Raw genomic sequence first — 10,384 nt, 5'->3', positions numbered from 1 at the left:
ATCTATTTGAGGAATATGAGATGTCAAATAAGAGGTTCCCTACTAAGAAAGAAATTGAGAAGTGGCTCGATCGGAAGGAACACGCATTTTTAGCTCAGGAGAATAGAAAATTCAAGGAACAATGGTTGAATAGATACCTATACTTAGACGAAACCAAATTTTTTTCTATTTCTTCCCCTGCGAATTGCATGGCTAGCTGTCTAAATTAGTGGATAGTCAGCGTATGTGGAGGCTTGACGGTCCTATTGTGTGGACGCTAGAGCTGGTGAGATGTCTGGAAGCTTTAGAAGATAACATCACCCAGGTTGTTGATCACTCGATTGATCGTATTAAAGGAGGATTTTTCATTGAGCTTGTAATTGATATATCCATTAGTTATAGTGAAGCAGAGTGCAAGCTCTTCAAGGGACCGTGAGGTAAGTATTTAAAATCTCTGAAAACTTGGATTAAGATTTTGTTGTGTGACAAATGGGTTATTCCATTACCTTGATGTTTGGGACTACACGAAGCAGAAAACCCTTCAGAAGGAACGGAGAATCAGGCTCTGAATATAGTTCGCTATTCAGATCCTCTTCAAGCGACGACGAAGGAACTATTATTAATACACAGTGAAGTGCACTTTAGTTGGTAAGTCAGGGTATCCTCTGAATACCTCATCCGTCCACTCCGCCTCTACCTCCACCTCCACTGCATACACCTACACCTTCACCTCCACCTCCACCTCCACCTCCACCATTCAACATGGCGAACACAATGAAGATGTCGATCTTCAAAGGGGCAGGGAGTGAAGACCCCGAGAAATTTTGGTTTTTTGCAAATGCTGTGTGGACAGTGTAGCATATCACTGATGATAATTTAAAGAAAGCGCAACTAGTCACGGTGCTACAGGATAGAGCGCTGACTTGGTATATCAAGTACTATCAAGATCACCCTCTCACGATGTTGGAAGATACTTAGCGAGCATTGAACAATGATTTTAAGAAGCCTAAGTCTTAGGCACAGTCTATTACAAAGTTTAAGGATATAGAATAAGTGGTAAATGAATCCTTGTGGGATTTCGATCAGAGGCTAAAATGCCTGATTCGGCAGGCTAATATGAACATCATAGACGAACAACACAAAGATTGGTACATCGCTTCGTTGTTGTTGTTGGAAATAATACTGAGAAGGGGGGTAAATTAGTATTAGCAAATCAATAACTTTTACATTTCCATACTTAGATTCATATACGCTACTTCAGTTAAGGGAACCCGCATGTACACGCAACTGTATCTAATGCAACTAGCGTATATCTAGTAAACTTATGATTCATTTAATCCATTAATTGTTGATCTTTAATCAGTGCATCAGAACTTCATTAACCATAAGAACAGTAAATAAGTGCAGTAAAATAGAACATATCATCACACATAAGAAGCACACATGAACAGCATGATGTAAGGTGGAAACCCAATGTGGGTGAAAACCACCTGCTGCAATTCGTCTCTATCTTCTTTAATAAGAAACTTCTTTTTACAATATTTCTGTACTGGTGCAGTCTTATACCAGTACGCAGGCTTCTACCTGCAGAAGGCTACAACCTCCTCTCGTTCTCCAGCTTCTCCTGGAAGGGAGCTACAACCCCCTTGGCTCTTGTACTAGCCGATCCATTTACTAGCACGTAGGTGCCGGCCTACTGAAGGCTCCAACCTTCACTCGTTTTCCAGCTGCTACTGGAAGGGAGCTACAACCCCCTGGCTCTTGTACTGGCCAATATGTTTACCAGTACGTAGGTGCTGGCCTACAGAAGACTACGATCTTCTTTCTTCCTCCAGGGACCACGTTTCATAAATTTTCATATTGGATCCATAAATACAAAACAATCACCACTGCAATACAATCATCAACTACACCTGCATCATCAATCTCTGAATCACCCAATACTGAATCACTGAAACCCTGTCACAGTAACCAGAACACAGAGCAGAACACATAACTCTGCAATTACAACCAGACCCAACTGCAACTTCAAATATCATACTTCATATTGTATACACAACTCTGATGAGCCGAACCAGCGTGTATACGCGCTTTTACCAAAGTGAACCAGTGTATATGTCATCAATTACTTACTTATAACTTCGCTGCACTTCCTAACTTCAGACATACCCAGATCATGACATATACAAGGATAATACATATGTTAGCAACCAGATATAGTCCATCAGATCACATTAAGATAATTCATTATGATCTTGATCCATTATAGATCTCAGCCATCAACACTGAAGCTAAACACAATCAACCAATTTGAATATGCAGAATACTGACACCAGTAAATAGTCACCAGAACTCAGACTTTGCATCAACAACCAGAATCACCTGTAACTTCAAACATCATAGTTCATATTGTATACGCTACTTATATGTATCTAACCTGCGTATATATGCGCTTTTATCAAATTCAACCAGTGTATACATCTGTAAATATTCATTCATGATTTGAAACTATTCCAAACTTGAGTTATACCCAGATCATAATATTTACGGAATATTACATGCATCAGTATACAGATCTAGAATAAGCATGATCAAACCATATAGAGATGATTCATTCCAAGCCATTAGATCCCGATCTATCCTTAGATCTTGTTCTCCATCAACCGCTGAGATTCCTCCTTAGCTCAGATCAAGAAAAGCATCATGAACCCATAACCTGCATATTGGATCTCATACTTCATCAGTTATTCAAGACTTTCTCAGTGCCCTTGCCTAATGACATTCTCCTCCTTTTATAGTCTTAGGCCTTACTCAATACCATGGTCCAAAACTCAATACCATGGTCCAAAACCATATAGAATCAGTAAATTGGACCCAATACCTAGGGTCAATACCTCAGACCAAATACCATGGACCAATGCCAAAATACCATGGTCCAAATACCATGGACCAAAACTTAGTTTTCTGACATGTACGCGCCTTTCCTTCTGTAAAAGTGCGTGTATACAATGTACGTGCCTTTGTATATAGTGAACCTGTGTGTATACACTACTTGGTATATAGTGAACCTGCGTATACCATTATTTCTTCATTCTATGAGTCTAAAATGTGATCTTTCATCTGAGAGAGTTGCCTTCTAACCTGATTCCTTGAAGCTGCCCTGCATTTCATCACATCTATAAATACTACTGTCATGCATTTTGTCACATTTGATATCTCTTCTGTAGATTCATCTAGTTACCATGTATAAGTGAGTTGTTCTGCTACAAGAGGGTTGCCATCAAGTACAACACATTCATCCTAATGCCAATAATTGCCTCACCTAAGATTACCATTATCGCAGTAGAAGATAGAAATGAAAGAAGAAGTTGTGGAGATCGCGATGAGGCTAGAAACCTCACCAATACAAGATACGAACATTGGAGTACAACAGATTCACTTGTAGTTGGCAAGTCTGCACTTGGAGTTGAAGAGCCTAAACAAGGGAAAGGAAGCCCAGCCTGAATTTCACGCAAAATTTTGGTGCTTGAAATACAAGGGCTATGGCCATGATAAGGACCATTACCCAGTTTATCAGAATTACCTTATCGGGGAGGGACTATCCCCCCTAAAGCCAGAGAATACTGCTGGGCCAAGCACAGGAGAAATAGTGTGGTGCGCTATCTATCAAGTTACAGGACAACATACGATAGACAATTGTCCTACTCTAGAAGTTTGTATATACCCCTCAACAGTTGTTTTGGTATTTCTGCAAATCTGTAGGACATGATGAGTGTTATTGTCAAAGTTATGAATTGATGATTGAAAGAACCCCTACCTATAGAATGCAGGCAGAAACTCGGCCTCAGGATCAGGGTGCAAGTGCAGTGAGCGGAGGATTCCAAGGCCATGGAAGAGGAAGAAGAGGAGGGGCTGGCACAGATCATGGACAAGTTATTTGTTATAAATGCGATGAAGCTGGACATTTTGTGTGCGACTGTCCGAACCAAACGCATCCATCTTGTCAATATTGCAGACAGTTCAATCATGTGATAGAAGATTGCCTGATACTTACAACAAAGATGCAAGAAACGAAGATGCAGACCCAGAAGCCTACACAGAATATCTAGATGATGAAGGTGCAGCCTTGCAAAGAAGATCACAGTGTTAATATCATAATGCGCTGTGGTATATCCAGAGGAGAAGATAAGGGAAAGTAGCCAGAGACCAAAGGATGGGTGTGCAAGGCTACTGAAAAGGAAATTGGGTTTGACCTCAACCAGGCTAAAGAAACTTTCATGGAAGCTAAGAAGAACTTTGTTGAGGCATCTATGTCTGGGAGTCAGGAGGAATCAGCTAGGAATAGTGAAGTGAAAGATATGGACCCTTCGCTGTTAGCTACTTTTCTGAAAACCTGTAATATGTCTGAAGTTGTTAAGAGATCAGAAGGTGGTAGAAGGGCTCCAGGAGTTGATTGACAACTGCGCGGGAAAAAATAAGATTTCTATGGAACAACACATTGTGAGGAAACTAGGTAAACACAAGAGACGGACTGGACGTGAGATGAGGTTAACTACGCATATCAAAGAGTGTGAAATGGATGAAGTCATCCTAGATTTGGGTTCTGATGTGAATGTGCTACCTAAGAAGACATGGGATAAGATGGGGATACATGTGTTACAATGGTCTCCTATATAGCTACGCATGGCTAATCAGCAGAAGATCATTCCTATCAGGTGCATGTATGGGGTAAGAGTGGACATTGAAGGAGTGCGTTCGTTGGATGATTTTGAAGTAATTGAAATAGTGTATGACAGAAATCCTTACCCTATGCTACTAGGAATTGATTTGGCCTTCGACATGGATGCAGTGATTAATCTAAAGAAGTGAATGATGACATTTGAGAAGAAGGCACTAAGGGTTATTGTGCCACTGGACCTTGTTGAATGAGTGCACTACACTGAAGCAGTCTGCAACTATGAGGAGGTCGATGATTTGGATCAAATCTACAAGATTACGGTGCATGATGAAGATTGGATCAATCCCACTGTAGATGGAAGGATCACATGCGACAGAGATAGGTCTTGTACCTCAGACTCATATGAAGAGCTCGAACATTGGCAGAACTGGTTGCATGAGGTCTCTACGCTAAGTTACAATATGATGACCAAATCATTGCGGTGTGTATCCACGGAGGTAAGAAAACTTTCACATTATGATGGTTTGAATGATGTTAATCTCATTTTGGATGAATTTGAAAGGGAAGTGCCCAAGGAACATCGATTCTAGGCAATGCGCACTACGCCTACCTATTGGTGGGGTATGCATAAGGAAAGCTTCGCTCACTAGAAGAAATACAAGCGAATGATGAAGTTGAGGTTTGGGTAAGCTAATAGCTGGATGATTGAGAAATATAGCAAAAAGGATGATCCATGCGAACATTTTACGTGGTGGACTAAAGTATGGGGTGACGAGCAAGAATAGGAATGGGTGCACATCTTCTGTCACACCTTAGATACCATTCCCATGAATTGGTACTTGGAAATAGAGTGACGCCATGGGACAATTGAATGGGATATCTTGAGGGAAAGCTTCTTATTAACTTTCAGCTTTGAGGATGGTTTTGAGTGCATTGATGAAGCGCTCTAGTAGATTAATGCCACTATCTTTCGAACACCTGAAGAACTGGTAGAATGGGCTCAACTGGACTGGAGTACATAGTTGCGCCATGTGCTAGAGTGCTACAAGGTGACTGTAGAAGCAGAAGAAGATGATCCACGAAACATAAATATTTGAGAAACTAAAGGACAGGGCGAGGTTGAAGGACCAAAGATAGGGAACCTTGATGTAGTAGAGCCGCCAAAAAACCGGTAAGTAAATATTAGATCTGATGCGAAGCCTAAGTTCACGAAGATATGAGACTATTGGGACGAAGATACAGTCGATAAGGTGGCCAAATTGCTGCATGAATACCAGGATCTATTCCAAACGAAGTTTTCAGATCTAAATGGTATGTAGGATATTTGGGCATAATGAAAATTACTTTGAAACCTGACACAAAGCCCGTAAACTAGAGACCTTATCGGCTCAATCCGAGGTATAAAGATAAGGTGCACAAAGAACTGGACAAAATGCTGGAGGCTGTAATTATTGAGCTAGTACAAGAATCTGATTAGGTGAGCCTAATAGTTGTCAAGGAAAAGAAACAACAGGGAGAAATCAGAATATGTATAGATCTTAGAAAGCTAAATGCTGCATGTGTGCATAATCTGTTTCCAACACCATTTACAGATGAAGTTTTAGAGAATGATGGAGGAAAGGAGGCTTACTCATTCATTGATGGGTTCTCAGGGTACCATCAGATTAAGATCGCGTCGAAGGATTGCAGCAAGACAACCTTCGCCACAGAGTGGAGTTGTTTCCAGTATACAGTAATACTATTCAAACTGAAGAATGCACCTGCAATCTTCTCCAGGGTAGTAATCATGGCGTTTAAGGAGTTTATTAATAAATTCTTGGAGGTATATTTTGATGATTGGACTGTGTTCGGATTGGTGAAGCACCATGTTGCAAGTCTGCACCTCATGATGGATACATGTCATAGATACCAAATTGCATTGAACTTGAAGAAATGTATATTTTGTGTGCCTTTTGGAATTTTGCTAGGCCATGTCATATGTAAGCAGGGATTGATGGTGGACCATGCAAAGATAGTAGTGATTGTGAATTTAGAATATCCCAAGAATGTTAAGCAGTTGCGTGCAATGCTGGGTCACACAGGCTACTATAGGAAGTTTATCAAGTCTTATTTCTAGTTAACCGCGCCAATGGAAAAACTATTAAAGGATGTGACTTTTTGTTGGGATGAGGAGTGTAAACATAGTCTTGATGTGTTAAAGGACAAGATGGTGACTGTGCCCATCTTAGTATTTCTGTATTGGAATAAAGAGTTCCATGTGCATGTAGATGCCTCATGTATTGCGTTGTGTGCGGTATTGACCCAACCAGTGAAGGTGACATTGATCATCCAATAGCCTTTGCAAGTAGAAAAATGTCAACAGTCGAAAAGAACTATTCCACTACAGAATGTGATGGTCTACGTGCTGCAAAAGTTTTAACATTATTTGTTGGGTTCCCATTTCAAAATGTACACAGATCACTCCGCTCTTAAGTACCTGGTCAACAAGCCTATGTTGGGGGGGAATATCTATAGGTGGTTGTTGTTGTTATAGGAGTATGACTTTTAAGTAATATTGAAGCCTGGGCGGTTGAACGTAGGAAAAAATCACCTAAGCCAAATCGAGATAGGTGAAGAACCAAATAATTTATATGAAGGATTACCAGATGTGCAGCTATTTGTTTTGCGTGTAACAAATGATCATTTTTCATATATAATTCAGTTTCTAACTACTAGAACAACTCCGGAAGGGTATTCTACTCAGCAGAAGAAGGAATTGGTGGTCTGGGATGCTAACTTTTATGTGATAGCAGGATACTTGTATAAGATGGGTACTAATGAAATACTACGCAGGAACGTTCCAAAGTTTGAATGCTCTAGTATACTCACCGAGGCACATGGAGGAGTGGCAGGAGGACACTATGCAGGAAGAGCGACCACACAGAAGATTCTCCATGCAGGATTGTGGTGGTTGACACTACATAAGGATTCTAAGGCATATTGCAGGGCCTGTGATGCTTGTCAGAGGACAAGAAAGCCATCGCGAAGGGCTGAATTTCCTTTAAATCCTCAAATTTCATTACAAGTGTTTGACAAGTGGGCTATTTACTTTATAGGTCTGATACAACAACTAGGGAAGAAGATAGGTGTGAGGTACATTATTACTGTGACAGAGTATTTGAGAAGATGTGCAGAAGCACAAATCGTGAAGGATTGTACCGCTGCTAAAGCCGAGAAGTTCCTATTTGAGTATGTGTTGACAAGGTTTGGATGTCCGAAGATACTAATGAGCAATAGGGGTACATACTTCCTCAATGAAACTATTGTCGCGATGCTCAAATAATTTTAGGTGTATCATTAGAAGAGTATGTCCTATCACCCTCAGGAAAATGGGACAATTGAAGCCTTTAATAAGATCATGGAGAATGCATTGACAAAGGTCTGCAATGCGTAGAGGAATGATTGGGATATGCACATGCCAAAAGTCCTATGGGAATATCAAACAACGTGTAAGAAGTTGACTAGACAAACCCCGTTGAATTTGGTGTATGGGATAGAAGCAGTCATGCCGATGGAGTATATTGTGCCAAGTATGCGACTTGTAGCATTCACTGATCTGGCAGACCGCGAGGCTATAGGGGAACGCCTCGCGTAGTTGTTGAAGTTAGAAGAAGATATGTTTTTAGAAAGATTTCACCAACAGTTACAAAAGGAGCGTGGAAAGGCATGGCATGATCGACATATTAAGTTGCACACCTTCAAGTTGAACTATTTGGTCTTATTTTATGATAACAAGTTCACGAAGTTCCCTCGGAAGTTCCAAATGAACTGGTTTGGGCCCTATGTAGTCAAGGAAATTACAGATGGTGGCGCAGTTCAGTTTGTGAATATGAATGGGGAAATATTTCCAAGAAGAGTCAATGGGAGTAGACTAGAGTTATATCAAGGGGATCCTACCCCTCCATAATAACTATATGATGGTAGCACAGTCTTAGCACTTTAGGTAGCCACGATGTTAGGATGTATCCCTACATTGAAACTAGAGGATTGGGATCTCGTTGATCACGAGAAATTACCGCATTTGGCCACAAACAAATGTATGTCAAGAATCTACTATGAGGGGACTAGGGTCACAAGAGTAGAGATAATGAAGTGGGTCACGTGGGTTGAGAATGTCGGATTGCTAAATATGTTACGGGTACCACACATTAGCCAATCAATTATAAACACTATGTGCGTGCGCCAATTGCTTTTGTTGGTGCATGATGGGTGTCTCTGGCTGGGAGAGCCCATCCCCATCGCAGATATGTTGATCCATCGTATTACAAGGTTTCCCTATCAAGGGATGGATCCTGTGAAGGAGTTTGGAGGCAAGAGTCAAGAAAAATAAATTGCGGACAAAATGAAGCGTGAGTATGGCTTAATGAAGAAGTCGCGCAGATACTCTATGCTCTCCATCACTGATAAAGAAGTACAGTTTTCTGCTCAGATCTTGGAGTATAAGATCATAAGGAAATATCGTGTGGATGAAGTGTCAATGCTAGTAATCTCATTAGCTGCACAATGCGTGAAGGGGGTGCAGTATAACTGGGTGCAGTACCTGTGCAAAGAATTCCTATTGAATTGTCGCGAAGCACAGGATGATGGCAAGGTTTTTCACTATACCTGGATTTTGTTATCGATTGGTCTCATCGCATGGAGACTCCCATATGATAGCCAGTTCCCTCCGTAGGATGAGGATTTACCAGAGGTAGTGGAGTTCGCTTCACTATGGGCAACAAAGGTCCCATAAAGGGTCATGGAAACAAAGGTATTTTTTGTGTTGAGGGAGTTGGACCTTTGCACTATGATCAATCAGAGGCCCAGGTTGTCACCAACATTGTTTGGACAATTGGAGGCCTACACGACATTTAAAGCCAATTTGCATAATGTATCCATCTGCGTAGGTGAGATCCTAAGAAAATATGGTATAAGTTACCATACCTAGTAATAGATGAAGATGTCTAGGAACTCGTAGGGAAGTGGAGAGCTGAGTGGAGGCAACCCTCAGATCTCAGCGCAAGAATAAGAATGGCCGAGGAAAGTTCCAACACGCAGGCCATAACAGCATAGAAGAAAAAATAAGTCGCGCAGGCTACCGCTCGCGAGAAGGCAACATAGAAAAAGAAATAGGTTGAGTAAGCAACAAACCAAGAAAAAGAAGAACGGGAAAAGAAGGAAGATGTTGCGAAGGCAATCGCTGACAAGGAGCGTGCCATGAAGGAGGCCACATAAGACATTGAGGACTCTACTTCTCAATATACTGCAGATAGGGAAGGGTCCGAGGAGGAAGGAGGTGGTGGCGGGGAGCAGAGCACTCCCTTAAATTGCATAAGCGGACCAAGGAGACGACTTCAAGACCCCAAAAGGAGAAAAGATTAGACAAGAAGGCACACACGGATCCAATGGTCCTCACTGAGGAGGACGTGGATGAGATCGGGGACAAGGTCTATGACACAATGACAGAGTTGTGGACACAATTCGAGCAACAGTACATACGAATGTTGGGAAGCGTCCAAAAGGATCTACGTGAGTTGCAGATTCAAATAGGAAAAATTCAGGTGAGCGTGCGACAAGCGAGCAGGATTCAAGTGAGCCTACAACAAGAGAGAAAGAGCGTAATGGAAACAGAACAGACTCTATACCTTAGAGTCATTCCCTCACCAAAAGGAACATTACGTGCAGAGTCAGAGAAAGATAACGCCCAAC

The 10,384-nt window shown here is 41.4% G+C and overlaps 1 protein-coding gene across 1 annotated transcript; it reads left to right on the top strand.

Moving 5' to 3' along the window:
* Positions 1 to 4,256: 4,256 nt before the first annotated feature.
* On the top strand, positions 4,257 to 7,979 carry LOC149184445 (uncharacterized). Its single transcript, XM_089415338.1, has 5 exons — positions 4,257 to 4,407; positions 6,250 to 6,479; positions 6,645 to 6,760; positions 6,925 to 7,105; positions 7,359 to 7,979. The coding sequence occupies exons 1-5, from the start codon at positions 4,257 to 4,259 to the stop codon at positions 7,977 to 7,979; spliced, it is 1,299 nt and encodes a 432-aa protein (XP_089271464.1).
* Positions 7,980 to 10,384: the final 2,405 nt, after the last annotated feature.

Source organism: Pinus tabuliformis, chromosome 3_2 (genome assembly GCF_031772625.1).
Source record: "Pinus tabuliformis cultivar Carrire ecotype Pingquan chromosome 3_2, CPIR1, whole genome shotgun sequence".
Classification (NCBI taxonomy): Eukaryota; Viridiplantae; Streptophyta; class Pinopsida; order Pinales; family Pinaceae; genus Pinus; species Pinus tabuliformis.
This window is presented reverse-complemented; position numbering and strand designations above follow the sequence as displayed.

Excerpts from the sequence above, each read along its gene's own strand:
- LOC149184445 (XM_089415338.1), top strand. The coding sequence starts at position 4,257 with ATGGAAGCTAAGAAGAACTTTGTTGAGGCATCTATGTCTGGGAGTCAG. Across the intron at positions 4,408-6,249 it reads AGTTGTTAAGAGATCAGAAG|ATGAAGTTTTAGAGAATGAT; the intron begins GTGGTAGAAGGG and ends CACCATTTACAG. Across the intron at positions 6,761-6,924 it reads TACTATAGGAAGTTTATCAA|ATGCCTCATGTATTGCGTTG; the intron begins GTCTTATTTCTA and ends ATGTGCATGTAG.